At 43.6% G+C, this 25,440-nt stretch overlaps 1 protein-coding gene and 1 long non-coding RNA gene across 7 annotated transcripts in view; one reads left to right on the top strand and one right to left on the bottom strand.

Moving 5' to 3' along the window:
- The window catches only part of ZSWIM6 (zinc finger SWIM-type containing 6), a 112,612-nt gene extending 105,139 nt beyond the window's left edge, over positions 1-7,473 (bottom strand). For 2 of the 3 annotated variants that reach the window (XM_069776836.1, XM_069776838.1), the window contains exon 1: positions 6,933-7,473. In XM_069776836.1, the coding sequence (XP_069632937.1) occupies positions 6,933-7,446 (514 nt within the window). In that variant the 5' untranslated portion in view covers positions 7,447-7,473. Of the gene's footprint in view, positions 1-5,079; positions 5,516-6,932 lie in introns of those variants that run through there. The other variant, XM_069776839.1, reaches the window with a different exon arrangement.
- Positions 7,474-8,228: 755 nt separating this feature from the next.
- LOC138683967 (uncharacterized) lies at positions 8,229-24,355 on the top strand. Of its 4 annotated transcripts, none has more exons than XR_011323454.1 (3): positions 8,229-8,414; positions 10,389-10,625; positions 16,496-24,355. It is a non-coding gene; the product is annotated as an uncharacterized lncRNA (long non-coding RNA). The 4 variants fall into 4 exon arrangements; XR_011323455.1 differs by having other exon boundaries at positions 10,389-21,867; positions 22,647-24,355; XR_011323456.1 differs by having other exon boundaries at positions 10,389-22,757; positions 23,391-24,355.
- Positions 24,356-25,440: the final 1,085 nt, after the last annotated feature.

The following is a 25,440-nucleotide window of genomic DNA, read 5'->3' as shown; positions in this document are numbered from 1 at the left end:
TATTGCTACTTTGTCAGAGGACAGCAGGGTAACACACCGCAAGGGCATCACATAAATCATGGTAATTGGCATGTAGCTAGAAGGAGAATGCAAACCAGCATACAGTACCAGCCAACATCTCCAGTGATCCAGGTCACAGAAGGTTATGAAGCCATGTCAAGGGCTGCATACATATCCAGCCGAGAGAAGCATTTTACATAGGTAGTCTTAGATAGTAAACCAAGAGGAAAAACTGGAAGTTCAAGGAGACGGATCTCCCAGAACAACAAGTGCAGTTGTTGGACAGTACTCAAGTATTCACACGCTGTCAGGCTGACTGCATTCCAGGCAATCAGAATTCACATTAAATCTGTACCCTTGTTGCACATGAAAGCTTTTTAAAATTTCAAATTAGTTCCTGTCACACACAGCATATTCATAAATTAGGATAGCTTTTGTCAGTTAAAATAGTGTGGTCCTTTTTTTCTCTTTTTTTTTTTTTTAAAGATGCAGTAAATTGTCCCACCTAATCCCCAAAGAAAAACAGCTAAAGAGAAAGCAACTTAAGGGATGTCAGCTGCATTCTTATACTACCATAACTTTCTACGCATATTTTGTTTACACTACTACAAAACTTCACACTTTGTCTTGACAAAACTAGATTACCTAGACACCAGGTGACATTAAAATTGAACCCGTGCAGACATATCTTACAGTGTGACATCTAATATACTTTATCCTTCACCAGTAAAAACTACTGTACATGATAATATACTTCCTTTCACTCGAATTAAGTTATATTTTTTAAATTAGACCTTTACCAGAGTCTTATGTAAGGGTTCAATTGTAATAGATTCATTTAAAAAAAAAGTGATACAGCAAAACACAGCAACTAGCTACTGATTTTTAAAAGGAAACCAGTTTGTCCAATGCTGACTTTTAAATAGTTCCAGCCTACCCTCACACAGAGATTTTGCTTCTAACTAATTGATCTTCTCTGAAAGTTAGAGTACAGGGAGAGAGAGAGCACATGCAGGCATCAGTTGCTGGCATGACAACTGGCTCAAATTCAAGAATTACTACATACCAGAACATCTGATCATATACAGAGATGGAATCACTTTCTAAAACAGAAAGCAAGATTTGAAAATGAAAATTGTTTTCTTAGAAGTGAGGAAAGCCTTGAAGTTAGGGGAAAAATGAAACATGAGAAACATTAAAACTGACCTAAAACAAACAATGAAAAATTTTTTTAGGTCAACCCAATAAAAAACTTCTATAGAAAAGAAGATTCCTTGTTTTAAAAACTGTGATTGAAAGTAATTTACAATTCATTTTCTCCTTAAAAAACAAGTAAATTCTAGAGTAGTATTGACACTGTCCTATTACATTCATCCTACTATTCATAATTACATAGAAAGATAGCATAAAAGTTTTATTTTCATATCTTGAAATCACTCTAAAATGCTTACTTTCTCTTGAAATCTAGATTAGATATTTTCAGAAAGACTGAAAAGAGGCAGGAGCCAAATTTACAAAAAGTTTTCCATATTTAATGATCTGGTCTTGAAAGAAGGCTTTTTTCCTTCTTTTCTCTCCCATTTTTTTTTTTCTTTTAGGGTTTCCCAAGAAATTATTCAAGGTCAAGGATAGTACATCAGAGCACACACACTGAAAATAGCTTGCACATTCCCTAATTAATGCATTGCATTCCAAATCTAACAAGGAAACTGGAATGCATTCACATGTCTCCCTTTCAGGAAGAAATATTTTAAAATTAGTTTACTTGTTTCTGTTCTAGAACTTGGAAATTTTGCTAGCTATTTCTTAAAGCAAACCGAAATTGGAATCAATTAAGATATTTTTGCAACACTAGTAGTCTTGGAACTAAGTCAAAAAAAGTCCAGCAAAAAGTCAGACATCATTTGTTTACTCCCCTACCACAATATTGTATTAACAAAATCTGGATTACTAGTTTTAGTCATACACTCCTAACCAAACCCCAACTTCAGGCTGACTGTGGAGGAAACCATGCTTGTTCCTTTGGCATGTCAGCAGATAAACTTCTCAAACACGCAGAGTTTAACACAACCTTTTCCCGTTGGAAAAAGGTCACTACACATACCAGGACAATTTGGTATCATGGGACACCAAGAATTTAATGCAAAACACAGCGCTTGCATCTCCACAAATGACAGCCTTCATTTTGTCATGCAAGCTAGTATTACTTGCGTTTAAACAATATTTTTTACTAAATCCCTATGTCCTACAGGTTTCATCAACAACTAGATATATATTGCATGCATCAGTGGAGATCATCATGTCTATTAAAAGGCATATTTCAACTCACAGCAGAAAAACATTTGCGCCAGCTTTGCTAATGACATAGTTGGTTTTATCAACAGAAAGGTGTTTCACATTACACTGTTGGTGCTCAAACAACTAAACCTTGAAAGAAGAGAAATGACATTTGTTTTACTTGCTGCACAATTTCACATTAGTTTGAATAAAGATGGCTAGAAAGAACAAAAAACTAACTAGAATCATCTTCCATTAAAAGGATCTAAAATTTGCCAACTACAATGCACATTTCACCAAAATTACATGCAGCAGTTACCAACATAGTCTTGTAAAGCTTCCTATTCTTCCTGGTGAAAAAATGGCTTCTCCTGGTTTTGAAAGCAATCACCAACTTTTAGGTCATATTTGAAAAGGAAAAAAAAAAACAAAGGGAAGGAATAATCAGCTGTAATAATAGATGATAGCACCTCTTAGTCAGAAGATAAATACTTCTCATTAAAAGAAAATCAGGGGAAAAAAAAATTCGCAAGTCTTTACCTTCATTTAAGAATAAATGAAAGAAACATCCAGGGGGCTCCAACCATTATTTTACACTTCAGAAATTTTACTTTGTTTTTCTCTAAAAAGTATTTTGGTTACATCCCCCGATCACATATCACCAAGGGGCCTCAGAAAAATAAGTCTGCAGCTCCACATTGATGATGCCATTTTGCTGAACCACTTTCACAGACAAGGCAGTTTCCTAGCTCACAATATTAACATTAAATTCTAGAGCTGTGATAAGTGCCAGTCAATTAATTCTTTACATTATTTTCCTTCCCTAGGAGTCTCTTCCCTCCAACTCACTCCTTTGCCATTCATACCTAAGAGGCATGTCTACCGTAATTACAAAGCCTCATACTGCCATGGAAAGGACTGTAACGCCTTAAACGAAGATCTGTATGAGCAAGCAGGGTCTGTGCAACACAGACAAACCAGCCTCAAATTACAGACAGACAAGGATACTCTAGAAGTACGTATATGACATATCAAAAAACCACTTCAAGTACTTCTAATGTGGATGCAGCTACAGCAGTAAAGCCAACCTTTACAGCACGACCGTGAAGGCAGTCTCCGTCTTTCCCCAAGCAAGAAGAGTCATACCAGCAGAGGCACAGGGCTTTTTTTTTTTTCCTTCTCCTGCATTAAGGGCTCTTGCCAGGTCAACTATGTTATTGAGGGATCACACCTCTTCCTAACCTTGACAGCCAAAGCTGTGACGACAATACAGTACTGTATACTAATTCAGGACAAACCTCAGAAACCAAATATACACTTCACCATCTAAAACTGTCTGCTTGCTCCTGGCATCTTCACAAATTTGGCCAAATGAAACACAGTCAATTTCTAATTTTCCTTCCAGATTGTTGTATTTACTCACATAGTGCTTTCATGTTTAGACTGCAATTTTTACTAAAAATACTTGGTTTGAAATAAATGAAAAACTTGTATGGTAGAAAAGCTCTGTTTTATGCAGTTGGAAAGGTTTGCTTTAGGAGCCCACATTCTGTATTTTTTTTAAATAAACTAAAAAAAAATCCTTCATGTCTAATTGAAACATATCAAAAAGCTATAAACACATCAATAAATTAGATGTAAATGGAATTTTGAAGCCAACTTCTCTGGAGAAAAATCTTTCAAAATTAAGTGATGCTAATTATTGTGCTAGGACAATATCATTCAACTTCAAAACAGGGTAACAGACAACTTTACTGCTTGATTATTAAGAACATTATTTGTGCATATTGCTAATGTGTCATCTTCCTTTTATTTAAGGTTTTCTTTCCATCACACACATGAGTTGGGGGGGATGAAGCAGGATCACATGAAGATTTTTAGCAGAGCACAGACACAAGATTTTTGAAATTCTCCCACTTGAAATGAGTTGCCATGATAAAATTGTCTGAATGTTTATTCAGGGCTAGACTAAAAAAAAAGTAACATTCAGAAGCAAAGGGTTCCATTTAACTACCACTGAACTGAAATTTATTCGTCTCCCTCAGAAATCAAATCCCGCATTCTCTGTTTATAGTAATACTTAGGGTTACAAGTAAGGCTGTTAGAATTGATATGTAATAAAATCTACTTTGTCCAATATTGCACTTTTCCATAGTACAACAGTAAACATTTACAGAGTTTCCATTACTCATACTGCAAAGAACATACATTCACATTTATATGGTCACTAAACATGCACTTACATAAACTCAAAGTTTTCCTCAATGCTACATATTCAGCTGTATTATATGGAACCAATTCCATTCTCCACCCAATATAACTCACTCCAGTTGAATTGGCTTTAACAGTTGCACCTTTCTGCTTCACAAGGAGTATCTTGCCAGCAAGAGCTGGCCCTAACGACACAGCTACCTACCCAAATTACACAAGAACTTTCCTACAGCAGGACCCAGCCTACCCAAGTGCTCCACGACTCCCTCGCCAGGCAAGCCAAAGGCCTCTGTCAAAACAACTGACATGTTTCATATCACCAGTTTCCACTACTGTTTTTGTGCAGCGTTCCAAAGGAGGCTCACATAAGGTTGGGGGGGGGGGGGAGGGAATGCAAAGCAAATGTATTTTCAGCAGTAGGTATAGCATTTGTTTGGAATGCGTTTAAGGGCTCCAGAAGCAGCAGTCAACACTTCAGTTGTATTTATGCATATTTTCTTTCTTCACATTGACCCTTGCCAACATTACTCAATGCCCCCCCCCCTTGAAGCCATACAAAAAGTTACTTTTTTTTCTTTCACAACTACTCACTGAGGCCTATTCCACTGCTGAAAGCAAGCGAAGCAAAGCCCACGCTGGGTGTCTGTCTCCTGGAGAAGATTGCATCTTTTATTTATCACCCCTTGGCTTTATTTTCACAGTGAATTCCTGGCTTAAATGTAATCAGCCAAGAAACCCTCCCTATGTGCACTCCTGTCATTCCTCATCGCCTGCAAACAGAATCAAGTGCAAGCAAAAGGGAAAAAAAAAATATAATAATCTCAGCACTGCCAACCAAACTAAAAAAGCCCTACTTCTGGTTTTGCCAGTCCTGAGGAACCACAGATGCGCCTCAGACCTTTGGAAAGAGAAAGCCAAAAGATGAAACTTACAAGAAAGTTAATTAGATTAAAAAAAAAAATTTGAAGTCCCCCTTAGGCAGAAGGGAAGGGCACTGAGCCTAGAAGCAGGGACACGGCTTCCCTTCGGAAAAAAAAAAACACGATGGCACGTTTGTAAAATGCCTGCCAAGTCAATCCCCCAGCGGGCAGGACCGAGGTTTTGGGGGAGGGTGGAGGAGGGGATCCCGGCGTCCCCCCACACACCCCCCGAACCACCGCCGCCAACAAAAGGCGAGCAGCAGCCTCTTTTGTCTGGCTTCCCCTTTTCGGGGGAGGAGGAGGGGAAGCCACAGAAAACTGGGGGGGGAAGAGGACACAAATAAACATGAAAATGAGAACAAAGTGGCCGGGTCGCACAAAGAGCATCACTCACCGGGAGGGGGGGGCGGCTGTCTGCCGGGGGCGGCTTCCCCCCCCCATGGCGGGGGGAAGCCGCCCCCGGCAGACAGCCCCCCAAAAGTGGGGGGTACCCACCTCTGCAGCCCTTTAAACACAGGCAGGGAGGAGTTAAGCAGGGGCGCCCGCAGCGGGTGAAGAGCAGCGGCAGGCGGCGGGGCTTGGAGAGGGCGGGGGGGAGGAAGAGGAGAGGGGGTATTGTTCCTGGAGGAGGAAGAGCAGCACTTCCCCCCCCCCTTGTCACGAAGCGGCTCATCCCAAAGCAACCCCCCATACCCCCTCAGGCGGGGCGGATCGCGCCCCCTCCCTCCGGCTCGTCGCCGCTGCCCTAGAAATGCCTTTGTTCGCGGATTCCCCCCCCCCCGCCGCACACCCGCTGCCGGGGTCTCGCACCGCATTTATGTCTTTATTTTGGACGGCGGCGCGTCCCGCCCCCCGCTCCTTCCCCCGCCGGCCGCCCTTCTGCTGATTCATTTCCACCGGCGGTCCCCCCCGGGATGGCGGGGGGGTGGGCATCTCCTCGCTATTGTGGCTCGGGGTAAGGCGATGACCCGGATTACCGGGGGTGGGCGCTGGGAGGGGGCAGAGCTAAACGGGATTACACGGGCTGGATTACCGGGAGCGAGCACGGCGCGGTGCGGGGGGGAGGGGGGGTGGTTAAAGGGACAGGCGGGGGGGCGGCCGGCCCGGCGGCGGGGTCCGCGGCCGTGTCACGGAGCGAGGGAGTTACTCTGTGCCCTGGGCGCTCGGGGGAGGAGAGCGGCGGAGGAAGTTGCCCGGCCCGCATTACGGCCAGGGAGCCGAGGGCTCCCACGGGCCGGGCCGTGGCGGGCGGGGGGCAGCTCCCCGCCCGCGCTGCCGGACGCCCGCCCCAAGCCCCCCCCCCCCCGGCCCCGCTAGGGGCTGCCGGGGGAGGCTCCGGCCGCCGGGGCCGCGGCGAGCGGGCAGGCGGCCGGCGGCTGCCCGGATGGCAGACGGGTGACACGCAGTGGAGGGGCGGGGGGGCGGAGGGGGGGGAAGAGACCGGTGGCGGGGGAGGCCGGCGGCGCCCTGCCCGGGTGGCGGCGGCGGCCCGGCTCCGGAGCGCGGCCCCGGCCGGTGACTCACCGACTTGCAGGACGTTATCGACGCAGCCGCCGTCGAGCAGAGCGATGCCCCTGCGGAAGGGCAGGCGGTTCTCGTCGGCGGCCGCGGCGGCGTCCGCGGCCCCGCCGGGCGCGGTGGCGGCCCCCCCGGGGGCGGCGGCGGGGTCCTCGGCGCCGGTGTTGAAGGAGGAGTACATGCAGATCTCCCTCTCGCTGCGGGGGAAGGACCAGTAGACGATCCTGCGCTGCACCGGCTCCGGAATCCGCTCGAACCGCTCCTCCACCCGCTGGAAGGGCCACTTCTCCGCCACCTTGCGAGCCGCGATGTCCAGCAGGGACTCGGGGCTCTGGGTCTTGCCGAGCGGCAGCAGCCCCAGGGCGGCGGCGGCGGCGGCTGCGGAGGAGGGTCCGGCGCAGAGCGCCCCGCTGCCGGGTCCGGCGCCGCCCGCCCGCTGGCCCGGCCTGCACCCCGAGCCATAGCCGGGTCTGCAGCAGAGGCGCTTGGCGGGGGGAGGGAGCTGACCGCGCTCCGCCATGATCGCGCCGCTTCTAAGCAGACGGCGGAAGTGCCTGTACCCTATAAACGGCTCCAGGAAGGCAGCGAACGGCCGCGAGCCCCCGCGGGACACACCCCCTCTGCCCTTATTTGGCGGCGGGGGCGGTGCCGGGCGCTCCGCCAACGGCGGGGGGGCGGGGCGCTGCCTTATGCAAATCAGCGTCACAAACGTAAATAGAACGGCCCGAGGAAGGCTCGTTCCGCGCGCTGGCGGGGGGTGGGCGGTGGAGGGGGTGGCGCGCGCTCCTGCCGCCATCCCCCCCCCCCCCCCACACACACACCCCCTCCCGCTGATGTCACGCGCGCAAGCCTGGGCGCGCCCCGCGCGCGTGGTGGGAAAAGGGGGCGTGGCCGGCGGCGCCCCTCTCTGCCACCATATAGGGAATGGAATGCGGGGGCGGGGCCGCCGCGGCCTCAACCCGGTCACCTCTGCTGGGAAAGCCGGCAGGGCGGGGGGAACCGCGCCTCGCGGCCGGAAAATACGGTAACGGCTGCGGCGGCCGCCCTCGGTGGCGGAAAGGCGGGGGCCGGCACGCCCCCGGCGCCTCGCCCGCTGGAGGGGGCGCGGGGCGGGCGCCCGCCTTTCGCCGGGGCTCCGCGGGAGCTGAGAGCTGCGGCGCGGGAGTCTCGGAGGGCAGGGCGGGGGTGCCACACGGCAGAAAGGGCCCGGGCTCCTGCCTCAGAGGCGGGCTGAAAGGGGCCCGCCTCGCCCGTTTCGGCCCGGCTGTGGGACAGGCGCCGGGGTGGGGCGGGGTGCCCGCCCGCCACGAGCCCGTGAGGTACCCGAGTGAGGCGCGCCCCAGCGCCTTCCCCTCCGTTAGAGGGAATACGGTAGCCGGGGCCGCTGGGCCGGCCGCCCGGTGTCAGCTCCCGGTTCGCTTCGCAGGTGGTCGGGCTTGGCACCGCTCCGGCGGCCCAAGGTGGAGGGCCGGGCGCCGCAGAGCCGCGGTGAGTCGACCGAACGCCGTCGGCGCGTTGCGTTTGCCCGGGTGTCGGCACGGTTCTGCGCGAAGGCTGGCGCGGGCCACCTGTCCCCGTTAACGTTTAGCAAGCGGTGCGGCTGCGGCAGAGCGGAGGGCCGAAAGGATCCCGTCTGTTTCTCTGTGCCCGTTAACAAGCACACCGTTCGGGGTGCTGCCGACCCCTCAAGTTGAATGGCCTTCCGGGGGGGGGGGGGCGGGGGGGCATGGAGAGAGAGAGAGAGGGAACCCGAGCGGCAGGCTGGGGAGGGTACCGGGCTCCGGCACAGAGAGCGCGGGGCGAACTCCAAACGCCACCTCTGCTTGTAGCAGGGAGTTCTGGCCCCAGCTGCGGCCCCGCTGCTGAGGTAGAACATCACGAACGTGCGATACAGCAAGGATCGGGGCTAGCAAATAAAGCCGCTGCCGGCTTTCCTGTGGAGAGAGACTTTGACGTACCGTTTTAGAACATTTTTTATTAATTGAATATTTTGGAACCTTAGCTTGAAAGTGGCATTTTTGGCGACTCGCTGTTGAAAACAATACTCCTTCGTCTGGCTTGGATTTAACACCGAGCCGCACTTGCTGGCACGTAATGCAGAAGCCCTAATTTTTGTGCCCAGTGGCTTCATTCACGTAGGCTGGTTTACCCAGCCAGACTACATTTTCCATGATGCAATGCAAGCAAGTCTTCAGCTGGGAGGTGCGCCGGCGGGAGGTGGCTCCATCAGGGAACGCAGCGAAAAAACGTCGAGTGCACCGGGCGTCAAGATCTGAGAAGTACGAATCACGTCGAGTTGACTTGTAACTTGACATCTACTTTTTCTTTCCACCAAAACCCCTGACTGGAACAATAGCTTATTTTCTGAACAGGGGATTGAAGCGCTTTGCAGAAACTGCATTTTCCATTAAAAATGGATGGAAAATTGAATGAACCGTATTAGACTTGCTGACTTTGATTTTTAAAGAAAGATCAGCACAGGCCTGAAGTTGATTTAGAATGTGCAAGTATTGGCTTTTTTATACGCTTGTAAGCTCTTAGATGGTAGCACTGATTTGAAATTTCACAGAGAACTTTTTTTTGCCTTTTCTGCTGTCAGTTGCTCATACTAAGAAAATGACTGATGTTTTTTGACCAAGGAGTTTGAACTGCAGACTACAGACAGGGCCTGAACTATGTTCTGTATAGTTTATTTTTTGTTTATACTACCAGTTGTTTTTTCTTTGGGATCGTGAGAGCTACCTTCCGGGTAAGAAATGAGTTTAAACTGATGCTTGTGCTTCTGAGTATAGACTGCACAAGAGTTACTCTTGAGGCGACAGTTTCATAAGTCCACTGATACCTTGCTGGGATATTAGCTGGCTTCTTCCTCATTTTAGGCATGCATTTTACAAGCGATCTACTGGATTTATAAACTTAACTCCAACTCAGTTTTGGAGGTGTTAGGGAGCCTGAATGCTACAGGCCAGAGATGAGGAGGTAGTACGTTCTTTTACTATTAATATGGTATTGATTTTGGTATTTCTGAAAGCAGAGAAACAGAATAAGTAGAAGGTAAAAAAACTTCATGATTGCATGTGTATGAGAGCAGAGGAAAATGGTATTTAATTTTTGCCTTACGACCTACTCTTTCTTAATAACTGTTCACATCTCGAAGCAATTTTTCTTCTCTGTTGTTCTAGTACTATTTCTGTTTTAAACAAGTGTCTAGCAAGTCAGTAAAAATGCTCTTCTAAATTGAGTAATGGCTGTTCTTTACCAGGTCTTAGCCACCTGCTGCAATAAAAATAACACACTAATGCCACTGGAAGAATTCTTCCCTTCATAGTAAAGAAGCTTTACAGTAAAAACTGAGAAATAAGAAGAGTGAGAGGAATGCCAATGAACAACAGAACATCCATAATAAGCAGAAGTAGCCCATGTGTCAGTCATCTCAACTTGGTCATTCTTCTGTCTTTTCAGATCTGGGCAGAAATTACTACATTCGCTTAAGAAATCCCAGAGAAAAGCAAGTGGAAAAGCCCATAGATGTACCTCTTTCATCCATCTACCACTAGTAGCAGGAATAGCTACTTCCCATTAAGTCCATGAATATTAATAGCTACACAGGATGCTGGTGAAGCTTTTTTATTTCTGGGCTAGGGAGCACAGGAAGAGGTAACGGCATCTGTGCTCTTGACATTCTGCCATAAGCACCAGGTATGCTTCTCCTTGGGCTCCCTCTGCACTGGTGTAGCACCGTAATGGCTTGATAATTATCATCTGAGGCTGAAGGTCCTTTGTCCTGCCAGTTTTGCCCCTTGAGTTCCTTTCATTTTCTGAAAGCAAGTGGGAAGATGTGTTAACTCCAGGGAAGAAATTAATATGTGTTAAAGCCATTCCTGAGCTGTGGTTTAACTTCTAGTTAGCTTTTCTTTCAGTGGATGTTCTTCTTGTGGAAAGACCTTGCTGAGCTGGGCAGTCATTTCCTCTTTTTCTGCCTCACAGTTTTGGGAGGTCTGTATTCCAGAGCTACACAGAAAGAAAGGAATGGCTAGGAAACAGCAACCTTAACTTGATTAAGTTCCTGCATGTAATCAAAGGCTATTCTATGAGCTGCTTGGAAAAATACCATTGCCCACCACTCAGTGAAATTCCTTCTTAATAGTCTTTCACAGCATTAAGCCACTTGCAGTCATTTTTGATCATTCCAGTAAAACATACAGGGCTTGTAGCATTCTACCAGTTGTGCTAATTTAAAAGAAAGATCACATACAGCTGCACAGTTGTCTTTCTGTGAGGGAAATAATGGTCTAAACGTAGAAAAATGGGTGGCAGGCAACCTAATGCTCGCCAACACAAGTCACCCTGGTGGTTAAAACTTATCTGGAAAGATGAGACTCGGCATTCCTGCATTGAAGCTGAACAAGAATCTGGATTCATGTGCTGCATAGAATATTTCTAAACGCTGGGAGGATAGCAGGTCAGAGATAAAGAGGAGGAAACTCAGAAAGGGAGGCTAGGGCAGTCTCGGAGCCAGAGCTTTAAGAAAAAAAAAAAAAAACCAAGAAAAATTCCTTGAGGTGACAGCACTATAATAATCAAATAGAAGAAAGATGGATGGGCCTGCTGAAACAGCTGAATTTACAATGCTAAACCACATCTTTTTTATCATGTTTCTTTAAGCGTTCTTAGATAGCTAGGTACTTCAGTTCTTATAAAAAAGCTATAGGTTTTACAGATAACAAATGTACTCTAACATTTATCATTTGAAAGCTTGAAAAACACTGCTGTAGGTAAAGGTAGTGAATATCCCTACACTTTGCAGTGTAGTGACTCTGGAAATTCAAATACAGTAAAAACAGACGTTTAGTCATGAGTGTCAATGAAGTTACCATCTTAAGATTGGTCAGTGAAGAAAACAGTGTAGCTGGTCAGTATCTTCGGTTTTACAGTGTTTTCTTAACATAGTTTCCTTCATTATGTTCAGAAACTATTTTTAATTTAAGGAGTTAAAAAAAGAACATTTGCCTTTTACTAGCCTTTTAAATAAAATACTCTAGGATAAATATTGCCAGCTCTTTAGAGTCTGTCTATTAAAGTGAAAATAAACAAGCAGCACTGAATGAGCCCTTTCAAAGTGCAGGTTTTTATTCTAACTGAATTCCACGATGATTCCAAAACTAGAGTCAGAGGCTAGAATCTAAAACCATTTAGGAAAATGTACTTAAAGTGCTAAGCATGCTTTACCAGTATTCCAGAATAATGAAAAGATACAAACATCTCAATTTGAGCTAAATCCTCTTGACATTCATTTCTGTGTCCTCTCCCTTTTTGTGGCTTGATACTTGAAGTATGAAGTCATTCTGAGATGGACTGAAGGGAAAGGCATTGTGTGTGCCATACTCCCAGAGCTGTGTGAATTAATGCTGCTCTGTATTTCCTCAAGGAATGAGCACATTCAGTTTACGTTTATTGAGAATAGACCCTGGGAATGAATTATTTCTTCCTTATAAGGAGCCTTGTGTTGAGGTATCTGTTGGGAGAGTTTAGCTCGCTAGTAAGTTACCAGGGATAAAAGCATTGCTGTTACAAGTAAAATGATAATGTGCAAGTGACTTCTTAAAATTAAACATGCTGAACTGATTTAGAGGGTTCAGAATCTCCAAGCCTTGGAATAGAGGAATAAGAGCGTCTCACCTTTCTTCAGAGTTTTAACTTATTCAGTTAACCATTTGCAATAAGTCAAAAGCAGAAAATCCTGTCACTGAGAGGACTCTAGATTTAACATCCCTCTGGGTTTGTTGTGACCTTCTGTAGATCCGAGCTGCAGAATTCATGAACACTCAAAGCAAAAAGAATGTTATTCCTCTCACAGGCTTTTCTAAACTTTCTTTTTAAATGATTATATTTTCTAATACTGAAATAAAAGCAAATTTGATTAAAACTTCAGGTTTTAAAATAACTTTCTTATAGGTATTCTCTGTCTTTACTGCAAATACATACACTTAATTGTGGTAAAGTGGTTTAAAAAGAAAAAAAAGATTCCTCAGAGCTTTATCCTCTTCTGGTCAGACGTCCTCCACCAAAAATGTGATAGGCCAGTTCAGAAGTTAATCAGGTGCAAAATGCCACCGATCGGTTTACCAGCATGTGTAGGAACACCTCAGCACATATAATATAAAGTGAAGTGGACTGGTGGTCTAAAAGGAAATATTACTGGATTGCCTTCTTGTGGATAAGAATCCTCCACTAACAAACCTCCTTTTTATCTTCTCAGGCTTCCTGCCTTTAAACTGCGCTTTACTTTAGACTTCCTTGCATTAGACCAAATTATTACGTTGCTGTGGCAGGCAACATAATAATTCTTGGGCAGAAACCCTGCATGAAGAAGGGCATGCAAACCTCGATCCACTAATGTCAGGAACAAGAACCATTGCTTACCTAGATTTTCACCAGTGACAAAGAAAGAGAAGCAACGTATACTACAATTCTCAGAAGTGCATTTTCCAGGATGCTAAGTGCTGGTAAAATGGCTTTAATGAAAAAAAAAAAAAGAAAAAAAGAAAAAAACAACCCCTCTTTCCCCCATTTCAAGAAGACTGAGTCCAGATTCACTCGTGATGGCAAGAGAGCTGTACTTACAAGGGAACAGCTTAAATATACCAAAAAGTGAAGCTCCTGCCCACACACTATAGAGATGCGGTGCATATCAGCGTGCGCACCCTTGCTGTGCTGGTGCTTCCTTGTCTCCACCAGCACAGCCAAGACAGCAGTGCAAAGAGGAGGAAAGTATAGCTAACTGGCCAGCAATTACTTAGGATATTTGCCAGTCTTCTGCAAACTTCTCTGCCTTTATAAATTATAACTGAGGACCCACAGAAAGTATGGAGGTAATTAAAAGACAGAGATAGCTGAGCAACACTTAAATGGTTCCTTTTCAAACAACTGGCATTCTTTTAAAAAGCTTGGGTACAATCTCTACTTCCCCTAACTTGGTCACCAGTGATTGCATTTAGCAAGCTGGGGAAACTGAACTGGACTTCAAGATTTTTTTTTACTTAACAGCCTATTTAAAATTTAATCCCTACCGGTACTTAAAGTTTTAGTTTACAGGTATTTGAACAATATTGCAAACTGGCCTCTAGCTTTGCTGGGACTGAAACACCCTGTCAGGATTTACACACGTCTCTTTTCTTGGGTTGTATCAGAGACAAAGTTACAAGGTAGTGCTCTAAGTGTGGGGGTGTCTGTATAACTCAGAGGAGAGACAGAGATTTTTGTGTATGTTGTGCTATCTGGTTAAGCTTCATTTGGTCAAAGAGGACTATGCACTGAGGAATAACTAATAAAGACCTAGTGTGAGGGTATAACATTTTGAGGAGTTGGTTTCACTTCTTCCCACCCCCAAGTTTTCATCTTCTATTTGTATCTGTATAGCAGTATTTGGTGTCAGCCTTAAACAAAGTGCCACTTAAGTACTTTGGCGGGTTGGGTTTAACTAAGTAAAACTTAGGCATTTGTCCCAGGGCTTTAGAAAGCATCTGAAATTTTGTAGCCTACATACTAATTAGACTGATACGTACTTGTTTTACCACATTATCCCTGCAACACCAAGTGACTGAACCATGGAATACTGCATCTGTTTGGAGCAGTCAGCTTCCAAAGCTAAAAACATTTTACTGACGTATATCTTGGGTGATGTTGATATACTTTCACCTTTATTTTGTACCCCAACTGTTAACTATTTTCATTGTCTATTTGTCTGTTTCTATCCCTTCTTTCTCTTTCCCGTCTTCCTTTGACCACACTTTGGTGCTGCCAGTTCATTGTACACTGTACTGCTCTGTCCTGACTAATGCCCCATAAACTTTCCATCCACTTACCTTCCTTCTTCCTATTTTTCCTGTCCTGCAGTCTTGGAAATTGTACAAAAGCTAGTATCTCAAGCTAAGCCTTGTAATCAAATTCAGAAGATAGAGATAAGCTATGGTTAGAGCTCTGCAGTAAAGTGTTGTCAGAGAAACCAGTACTTCCTTGTAGTTCAGTAGCCTCCCAAGTTTCACTGGAATCCCTTTCTTGGAACAGGGATTTAGGATTTTTTTTTCTACTGGTCTGTCACTAAACAACATCTAAATTTTCAAGCTGCTCTGAATAACAGCATCTAACTTTTGAAGTTCTAAGTAGAAAGGGGTAGCATTCTTCTTTTTCCTCTTTTGTGCTCCAGGAATTAAGATATTCTGAGAGATATTCCTCTGCTGCACTTCACCAGTTGGAATAATAGTGGCACAAAATACTCTTATATTTCTGGAAAATTAGTGCTTTGAGCCTCTTCCGGGACAGTATTAGGAGTTGCAAGAATTTGGCAGTTTTTCTGCTGAAAAGGAAGGGACCCCTTGATACTTAATACGTATCCATGCTTCTTTGCTTCAATAAATTAGGCAGGACCTATGGGACAGCTGTCTTACTGCTAGACACTGTCCTCTGCTGGGCTGTATTGGGGTCCTTCAGAGGGAATAGATACAGGCGCTGTGTGTGGTGTGATTCAAATGGTCCAGGAGATACTGTGTCAGATAATGTGACTGTGAACTTAGGCAGATGTCACCATCAGTCATCCTACGGATGTTGTGATCCACAAGCAGGAGGGGTAGAAGTCTATTCTGGTATGTTCATGTAAAATACATTTTTCAGTGATTCCAAAAAATGGAGCCTCTGGGCAGGGACAGGTCTCTGTGGAGCCTCTGAATTCATCTGGTTGTAGTGAAGGTCCGATGCTATGTTATTGCTCCCCTAGTCTGAGAAGATGGAAGAATCTCTCCAGTACCCTAACTCAGAACTGCTTCCCAGTTAGTAATTTTAATATGTACTTCTCAGAGCTTTGTTACAGACAGCACAAAAATCACCTTGTTCTTCTGTGGTTTCAGTGGTTCTAAGCAGCAGCAGCAACAAAGCCTGAGCACAGTGAAAACTGTGCTCAGGGCAGCAGCGCAGGCACCAAAGCTCTCCATACGCACACTTGGACAACCAGTACTGAGTTGGTTTGCACCCTACTCTGACCTTTCAATTTATCTCTGCAAACATAAAGGCTTTGATTTTTGTTTTTTAAAACAAAATTTGCTGGCTGCTGTTGAATGGCTGCTTTTGAAGTTCACTAGGAAAACTAGAGATCTCTTCTTTAAAAAGAAAATAAGAAATCACTAGGATATGAGTTAGGAGTGGAAGAACTGAGGAAGAGAAGGGCAGAACTAATGCGAGTAAGATTTGAAGGATGAATGTATAAACCCAGTCCCTTGCCAACTCCACCCTCTAAATGGCATTTACTGCCAGGGAAATTGGATCCACCCTGGGCTGATTCTAGCGTCGGGAAAATCCTCCTAAAATAGCTCTGGGCCTTGCAAAAGTTGCAGTTTCCTCTCCCAATAATTGATGCTGTGGTGACAACCTCCATCTGGTACTCATGAGTCGCAGCCACCACATCTGCTAAGGGGAAGAAGGCAACTTTTTCCCTTTGCTCAGAATCTCTTGCCTTGTCTGCAATGATGGTCCTAGGAGTGAAAAATTGCTTGCTAAGTTTGAGCACTTCTTAACAGGGATTGTGTCCCCTATACCAGCAACTTGGAAATGAAACTGCAATCTCTGTTTACTCAGATTTTAAGAAGTGTAAATGAAGAGGAACCACTTCAAGAGTACCTGGGGATTGGTCTAAGTTGCATTATTGCCATTGACTGTGGGTTTATTTCATACTGTTTACTAAATGGAGAGTATAACCATGGCAACAGTCATGACATGCTCTGTATGGATCTGCCAACATGAGACTGAAATTAGCATTCAGAAGACAACCGTTTGAAAGTAGCTTGAGAACTGAAAAATAATGTTGCAGACTACAGTCCAGATGAGAATACACTTCAGCATCTGCAGAGTGAAAATTATGCAAAATTTACTACTTTGACTCATGCCAATCTCAGCAAGAGTATATGTGGTATTATTTGTATAGATCTTACCTTGATGAGTGACAGCATAATGGTATAGATACTAATAGCTGGTGGTCATTCTGACTACCCCATAACAACCATAATTTTGTGTGAAGTATACAAATACTACAAGCCTTTTATGCTCAACTGTAGTGCAAAGATAGTTAAAATCTTTTTTCCAAGTTTACTTGGAAAAAAAAAATAAAGAATGACAATTCCTAGACAAGATGAAGGTTCTACTGTCTGCATATAAAGAAAAAAGGTACAGGGTGAATGGGAGTAAGGAGGGGAGTATAAAAGGATATTCTAGATCTGAGTTAGTCCTCCACTGTCCCAGGTATAAATTGTTGACAAACATAGTCTAATAAATATTTTTTGTTGCTGCATGTTGTGATGTTCTTGCAGAAATCTTTTATATGGGAAGTCATGGTCTGGCAGAATGAAGGTGGATTGAATTATAGCTTGCTTCTTCATGTCTTTCCACAGGTCAGTTCTTTCTGAAAGGAGCAGAGTCAGCGTAACTACACCTTTCTCATTGAGTCATATCAGCTGTTGCAAGTAATGCTGAACAAAAATAATTCCTGGTTACACTGCCTGCACTTTTATGTGTGGTTAACTTCACTGTTTTTGTTTTAAGTCAGTCTCTTCTTTTGTGTGCATCTGCCACATACCAGGAAAGACATGTTTCTGTAAATAAGCTTCACAAGTTGTTTAGGAGATGTGTAGGAAAATGCAGAACTGCTTTTAACTAACTTTTGAAAGTTGGCTAGATTTTAAGCTGACTCTGCCCTTTCAACAGATGCTCAGAACAGTGACTGCTCTTTATTGCCTCAACACACCATCTTGGGATAACACATCACCCAGTCTGATGGAATATTTTATGTAGAGTTACTACTTCCCGTGAGTCAGTGCTGTAAATGGCAATTACTTCTGCAAAGAACACAGCATCATTCATGTCCCTTGCTGCCCTCATGGCTAGAGGTGGTACATTTTAGGGAGGGTTAGGTTAGTCCTAAGAATCATATGGATCTATAGAAATGATGGAAAAGTTGCTAGTAAAACACAAAAGACTGGATAATTAAATATTTTTTCTATGTTTGAAGCATACAGGTAAACCCCAAATTTCTATCACTTTGCAAGGTGAGAAAACACATCCTATTCCAGCAGCAACTCAAGAGTCTGTTGGCCATCAAAGCTAGGTTTAAAGTAACACATTCAGGTAACTTTAATTCAGTGTTTATATTCAAACTGGCCAAGCACCTATATGTATTGCTGCTGTTTGTTTTCAATAAATTTGAAACTGGGAAAGTCAATCCAGAGGATCTGATGAAGTCAAAAGTACTGACAGTAAAGAGGGTAAAGAGGCCAATCCAGATTATTATTGGCTAGTATCCATGTAGGCAAAAAATGCATAACTGATATGTAAGCTATTAAAGGAAATCAGTAAAATTAATGTTGGTCAATATGAGTATATGAAAACCAGATCTGACCACAGTTTTATTAAACAACACACTTGATAAAAAAATATAGTGTTTACATAACAATAGTGTTTATGTAACACTTAGACTTCTTCCAAACATTTTGACTTACCACTGCATGACACTTTTTATATGTCATACTAATTTGATCAATATGATGTGTTAATTAACAGAATATTGGTTAACTGACTGTCAAAACCAAAATAGTAAATGGAGGATTCTCACTGAGCAAGTATATTCATATTAGGGTTATTTTAGGAATAGCTTTTGGCCATGTGTTATTTAATGTTTGTTTTAAATTGCATCAAACATTGTACAAAATTATTAATGATACTCATAGATGACCCAAAAGATTGGGGATGTAATAAGCAACAAAGGTAAGTCATTAATGCAGTCCAGATGACTTTTTAGTAACTTGGGGGAAAGCAGACATATGTTTTGTGGGTAAATGTGAACAGTGAAAGCAGACTGTCCTTTTTACCTGTACATTTGGTCTGCCCACAAATACGAGAGCTCAAGAACAGAGAAGACACCAAAGTTTGGATCCACTGAAGGTCAGCTGAGCAAGGTGTTCTCAAAATAAAATTCCCTAGCAAACACAGTGTTTTGTTTTAGGGGAGTCTAACCTTCCAATTTGTTTTCCTTGGTTTCCTTGTATATCATGGCTCTGATCATCTCTAAAGCATTCAGTTATGGTACATGCTTATACAACTTTTATTTTGGCATTTCAGGGTAATGCTAAAATATCCCCATGTTATTGATTGACTCTACTTTTGAACCTTGAGACAGTCTTTTTTAAATATGTCTTATACCATAGATGTGTCACTACTTCTGTTACCCTTTCTCTGCCTTGCATAGCCTTCTCAGATGTATTGGTAAAACTCTAGCAAATAACAGAATAAAACTGTGTTTGCAGATAATTCTCATAGTCTAATCATCAGTAACGTTATGGCAAAGCTAATGCTGCTGTTGCCTTTTTTATCTTTAGAAATTTGTGTTTTGCTGGATGGACCTAAGAAAAACTGAAAATGCTAGTTGGAATTTTTCTTCTGTTAACGAGTTTTTATTTGGGTATTTAGAGGAGGAATGAAGACGTGCAGAGAGATTTGTCAAGGAAGGTAACAGTGAATGAACTCTTAAATATGGTGCTTTGGTCAAAACGCCTCATGTAATTCTTGGCTATACAAAGAGAAATCTCTAGGGACTACAAAGACAATACTAGTTATACATTTGGCACTGAAACAATATTTGTTAGAATTTGCTTTGTCCAGTTTAGGATTCAAGAAGGCTGTTGGTAGACAGAAAAGGTTGAGAGAAGAGCCAGAAAAATCATTGATTCATGTGACATAATACAAGGAAGTTTTTCTGTTTGGTTTATCAAACAGAAAAGTGTATTGACTGCAGTCCAAAAGTATCTGCAATGAAATAGAAACTTAATACCTGGCTTTTCCATCTAGCTGACAAAGACATAACAGGATCCGATTGCTGCATGTTGACGCTCAACAAAATCAGGCTAGAACTGATGGACTGGTACAATTTTCCCTAAATAATGAGCAGTTAACCATTGGAAGATTTTAATGAAAATTATAATGGGCTTTCCATTTCTAGTAGTTTTAACCTCAGGAGATGTCCTTCTTAAACGATGCATTCTAGCTGAACTCAGCAGTAGTTCAGGAAATCTCAGGGATTTCTATGACAGAACAGATCAGCCCAGATAGTCACAGTGGATGTTCTAGCCTTATCTTTGATAGGAACCAAGGTGGTTTTGATTCTTCTTTGAACTCTGCTATGGGCTTATGTCATGATCCAATTTTTTTGCCTATGGATGCTAACATTTGTACTGGAACTTCAGTGCAGCAGTTTAAGAAAGGTCATAATCACCTGTAAATGGTGTAGTATGGCAAAGGATCCAGACTGCATAAAAGCCTGTTCTAAAGATGTACACGGAGGACAGCCAGGCACACATGGAATTTTAGCACTTCTTTTTCATGTGTGTTCCAGTTTCTGCGCAACAATCTTGTGAATTAACAGTGTATCTGGTGATTCTGTGCCACTATATAAGTTTGTGGTCACGTACAGAAGGTGGAATACTCTTTTGGATTAAGTCTTAGCTTACTCTTGTATGCATGTGTGATTTTAAATGCACCAAGAGTATGTCCATATTGACACTTGGTTTTTTAGCTTGTCCAAAACTTGCAACTTGTGTTTGGGCTCTTGTTTGTGAAGTGTTATTTAGTCCTTCAAATAAAAAGTGCAGAAGTAATTAGTAACATTAGCTTATCGTTATTTACAGCAAATCAGTTTCCTCTTTGTGCATAGAAAACTCAAATTATATCTTTGCTTGGCTGAAAACTTCCTTTCTGCAAATAATAAAAATGTAAATAGCCCTTACAAGGGCTACTTCAGCCTTCTTGCAGCTTGGGGCAAAACCACATTGGCAGAAGGACAATGTCTTGTCTCTGGTGGCTATGAAGCCTCTCTGAACTCGACCTGAATGTGAACTTATACAAAAGGCACCACTGTGCAGTGACAAGAACTTGAAAACAGAGTATAATTACATAAGAAATTTAAAATAAGTTAGGAAGCATGTTTCAATGAGATCAGCATTCCAAGTAGTCCCTAACAAGAATTGGATATTTGTATCTCTGTTGCCACTCATTTTTCTTTATGACTGATCATCTGAATTTTTCTGGTAAGCTTCCTCCAAGCTGCAACTTTATACCTGATAGCAATCCTTAACAGGCTTTTGGTGCAAAGTTGGCCTCAGTATCTGTATTGGCTTTGCAAGGCAAGGTTTTGGTAGCAGGGGGGGCAACAGGGGTGGCTTCTGTGAGGAGCTGCTAGAAACTTCCCCCATGTCCAACAGAGAGAATGCCAGACGGCTCCAAGACGGACCCGCCACTGGCCAAGGCCAAGACCATCAGGGACGGTGGTAGTGCCTCTGGGATAAAATATTTAAGAAGAGGAAAAAAGTTGTGGCAGGCACAGAAACTGCAGTTGGAGAGATGAGTGAGAACATGCAAGAGGAACAGCCCTGCAGACCCCCAGGTCAGTGAAGAAGGAGGGGGAGGAGATGCTCCAGGCACCGGAGCAAAGATTCCCCTGCAGCCCGTGGGGAAGACCATGGTGAGGCAGGCTGTCCCCATGCAGCCCATGGAGGTCCACAGTGGAGCAGATATCCACCTGCAAGCCGTGGGGGACCCTGCACTGGAGCGGGTGGATGCCCAAAGGAGGCTGTGACCCCGTGGGAAGCCCACGCTGGAGCAGGCTCCTGGGAGGACCTGTGGCCCCATGGAGAGATGAACCCACACTGGAGCAGATTTTCTGGCAGGACTTGTGACCCCGTGGGGGACCCACGCTGGAGCAGTCTGTGCCTGAAGGACTGCAGCCCAAGGAAGGGACCCACACTGGAGCAGTTTGTGAAGGACTGCAGCCCGTGGGAAGGACCCCACGCTGGAGCAGGGGAAGAGTGAGGAGTCGTCCCCCTGAGGAGGAAGGAGCGGCAGAGACAAGGTGTGATGAACTGACCACAACCCCCATTCCCTGTTCCCCTACAGCACTGAGAGGAGGAGGTAGAGAATTCAGGAGCGGAGCTGTGCTCAGGAAGAAGGGAGGGGTGGGGAGGAAGGTGTTTTAAGATTTGGTTTTATTTCTCATTACCCTACTTTGGTTTGATTGGCAATAAATTAAGTTAATTTTCCCCAAGTCGAGTCTGTTTTGCCTATGACGGTAATTGGTTGAGTGAACTCCCTGTCCTTATCTCGACCCACAAGCTTTTTGTTATATTTTCTCTCCCCTGTCTAGCCAAGGCAGGGGTCATGATAGAGTGGCTGTGTGGTGCTTAGTTGCTGGCTGGGGTTAAACCACGACAGTATCCTATACAAGTCTCCCAACTTCTTTAATTACTTTGATACTTATAAGGAAGGGATGTGTTTAAAAAAAAAAAAAAGCATCACAAAGGACCCTGTGTTTTCCTGTCCCATGCTGAAGAAGCTAATAAATTGCATGATCCCAAGAAATCAAGAGAAGAGCGAGCCACAGTAGTGTCATGGAAGTAGTAGGTAGCGCTGATCACCTCACCATTGCACGTGGATGGAGCTGGCCAGGATGGAGCTGCACTAATTGCTGCCCTTGATATCAGTAGCTCCAGGGCTTAGCCTCTATTCAGATGAAGCCAGTTTCTAACAAAGCTCCCAAACAGTATTTTACTACTGAGGAGTTTTGTTACTCTCTTTTAGGGGTAGTTTTTCTCTTTTATGTTCTCATCAGACTGCTTTGCGTGTTCTTTGTAGTTTCACTGGTTGCCAGTCATTGAGAAGTACATGTGATGTGTCACTCCTTCCTCATCCATCTTTGCATCAGATAGCTGTCCAGTTATACTTAAGCTACTCAGAAATCTACAGGTAAGCAAAGCATCAGATTTCTGGGTAGGCCTTATGTCATATGCCTGAACCTCTTGGGTGGGTGGTCCTATGTTTCCATACCTTGGGAACTCCAGTTTTGGATTGAGTGCTTTTAAGAATCATCTTTAACTTTTCATCTTTGTGTGTCCCCTCCATGGTAAAGACTCTGCCTGGCAATTCTCACTGAGACAGGAGGCTCCAAAGTACAACTGTCATGAGGTGATGGCTTAGTATCTCACACCTCCACAGCTGATTTTTGCCTTCTCCTAATGGGAGTCTTGTGTCTCAGACGCTATTGATTGTGTTGCAGCAAAGTCACAAGGAGAGACCTTGCAAAGCAGCACAGCATTTGCTAGTCTACGCACAGCTACACTTACCGTCATTTCCCCCTTTCTCATGGGCATCTGAAGAAACAAATTTTGATCTGTGGCTTTGGGGAAAGCAGGATGGAGAAGGTTGTGTCTCCTTTCCCCAGTTTTGCTTTCTGTCTTTGCATCGAAGGAGGTTTCTTTTCTGAAAGAGCCCAAGTCTTTAGAATTCTGATGAGATTTTCCTGGGATACACACCAGGCTTATGTCAAAGTGCTGTGGTAACTGTCAGTTGTTTGGAGCAGCAATCTAATTACTCTTCCAGGCTGAAAGTATTCCTGGCTGAGGTACTCTTGAAGGCTGTTTCAGCTCCATAGATAACAATCTTGTTTCTGCTACAAAATGGTGAGTGTAATCTGCACTTTAAATTACAATGAAATCATATCCACAAACTGGCAGGCATTCCCCAGACTATCACACCTTGCTTTTAACATATGGGCTGACTGACACAATCAGATCAAATGATTTTCCAGACTTTTTGTTATATCTACTACACAGCATTTCTCATTTAAGATGCCTGTAGTGAGGCTGTATCTTCAATGATAACTTAGATTCTCATCTGGTGTAAATTATCGTAGTTCCAGTCAACTTCAATGGATTTGGTAATTTATGCCATCTGAGGTTCTGCATCGAAAACTCAGTAATAAAAAGCAGCTGCTACTTTAACTAATCTGAAAAATGATAAGTGCCTAGTATGTGCCTGAGTCTGGTTATCTTAATACCTGTTACCCAGCTGCCAGCACACCACTGCATACTGGAGAATTAAAGTCCTTTGTCCTGCATCTGAGTAACTGGGATTGTGTCCTGTATTTTACCAAAAATGAAAGTTGAACAGAGACTGCTGTAGTCCTTGATGGCAACTTTGCTGTGAGACTCAAAAGCCAACACTCCCTTGGCAAAGCCTCTGAGTTTGGCTCTGCTAGAAGCTAGTCATATCTTTATACTGACCATGAACATTACATGTATTATACATATGCAATATTTTAGAGCAGTTACGTAGGTTTGCCACTTTAATGTGCTTTAGTTTTGATTTCTATGTTCATCTTCAAGCCATATGAACATTACTTGATGTTTGGTTGATTTGAACTTGTAAATAATATGAGATTGCATGGATATCAACTATTTATATCAAGAATATTTATATGAAGAATTTGTAAAGTGTTTCATAGAAAACATGGTCTCTGAACTGTTCCATAATGTGATACTGTAAATAAAGTGCCTATCACTATATGTTTGAAGAAAATATGTCTTCTTTATTTACAGTTCTTGATTTAACTCTCCACACAGTATAAATCATTATTTTTATGACTAGAATACATTATGCAATTTTGCCTGTAAAGAACTATTTATGCCATAAAGTATCAAATTTCCCCTATCACTTTAAAATTTATGTACAATTGTGCTCCTTCTTTTAGTAACAACAGGACGTAGCTATAAACACCACCTTTTCTATAAATCACGTTCAGTCCTGGCTCAGGCATACTCCATGACTGCTACCCAGTGGTGACACTTTTAGTGAATGACAGAAGTTTCTGTCCATGCTCAAAACCCATCCTTAATAGGTCAGCAAGAAAAAGAATAAACTTTTATTCCAGCTAGTCCCTTGGAAATAACTGGTCTGGCTGTCTTTACGTCTAGCAAAGACTCTACATTCATCTAGACCTAAAAGTAACTTTTCCTGGTATGCATGAGTAGAAGCGTTGATAAATGACAGACTGGTGGATATGAACTGTTTTTCCTGGTACACGAAGGTCATCTTTTACATCTCTAGGGCTGGTTGTTTTGCGTTTCCTCTGCATCATCCCCTTTGTTTACTACCCTACTACAAACTTTAGCTAGTACTAAGATCTAAACCCTCCAATTATGGTGGTGGTGCTGGGGGGGAGAGCAGGGGAAGTATTTTTTGCTTTTTCCTCCATTGTCAAATTTTCTTCAGAATGTTTGAACAAGAATGAGTTATGAACCATCAATCTAAAGAAACTAGGTGTTTCCAGTCCCAGCGTGGGAGAGATATTTTGGCAATATGCGTCAGGTTCTACTACAGTCATGGGACTTCTTGTTAAGGGGATCGTGGGTTAGTTGCCTTGGACGATAGCTGTAGCTGCATCACCCAACAAAGCCTAGTACACGTGAAAGGAAGACATTTGCCCTTCAGAAGGCTTTTGGAGGTGCAAACAGAATCATGACAAAAATTATCCAACTGACCCTAGGTAAATAAAATACCATCAAGCGCTGCCAAAATGTCCTTGTCTATAGGTTGGTGGCAAAACTTAAGCAAAGACCTCCCCAAACTTCTCTTTTCCTTCCTTTTCTTG

The sequence above is a fragment of the Haliaeetus albicilla genome, chromosome Z (assembly GCF_947461875.1).
Source record: "Haliaeetus albicilla chromosome Z, bHalAlb1.1, whole genome shotgun sequence".
Classification (NCBI taxonomy): Eukaryota; Metazoa; Chordata; class Aves; order Accipitriformes; family Accipitridae; genus Haliaeetus; species Haliaeetus albicilla.
The sequence above is the reverse complement of the archived record's forward strand: the minus strand, read 5'-3'. Positions and strand labels throughout refer to the sequence as shown.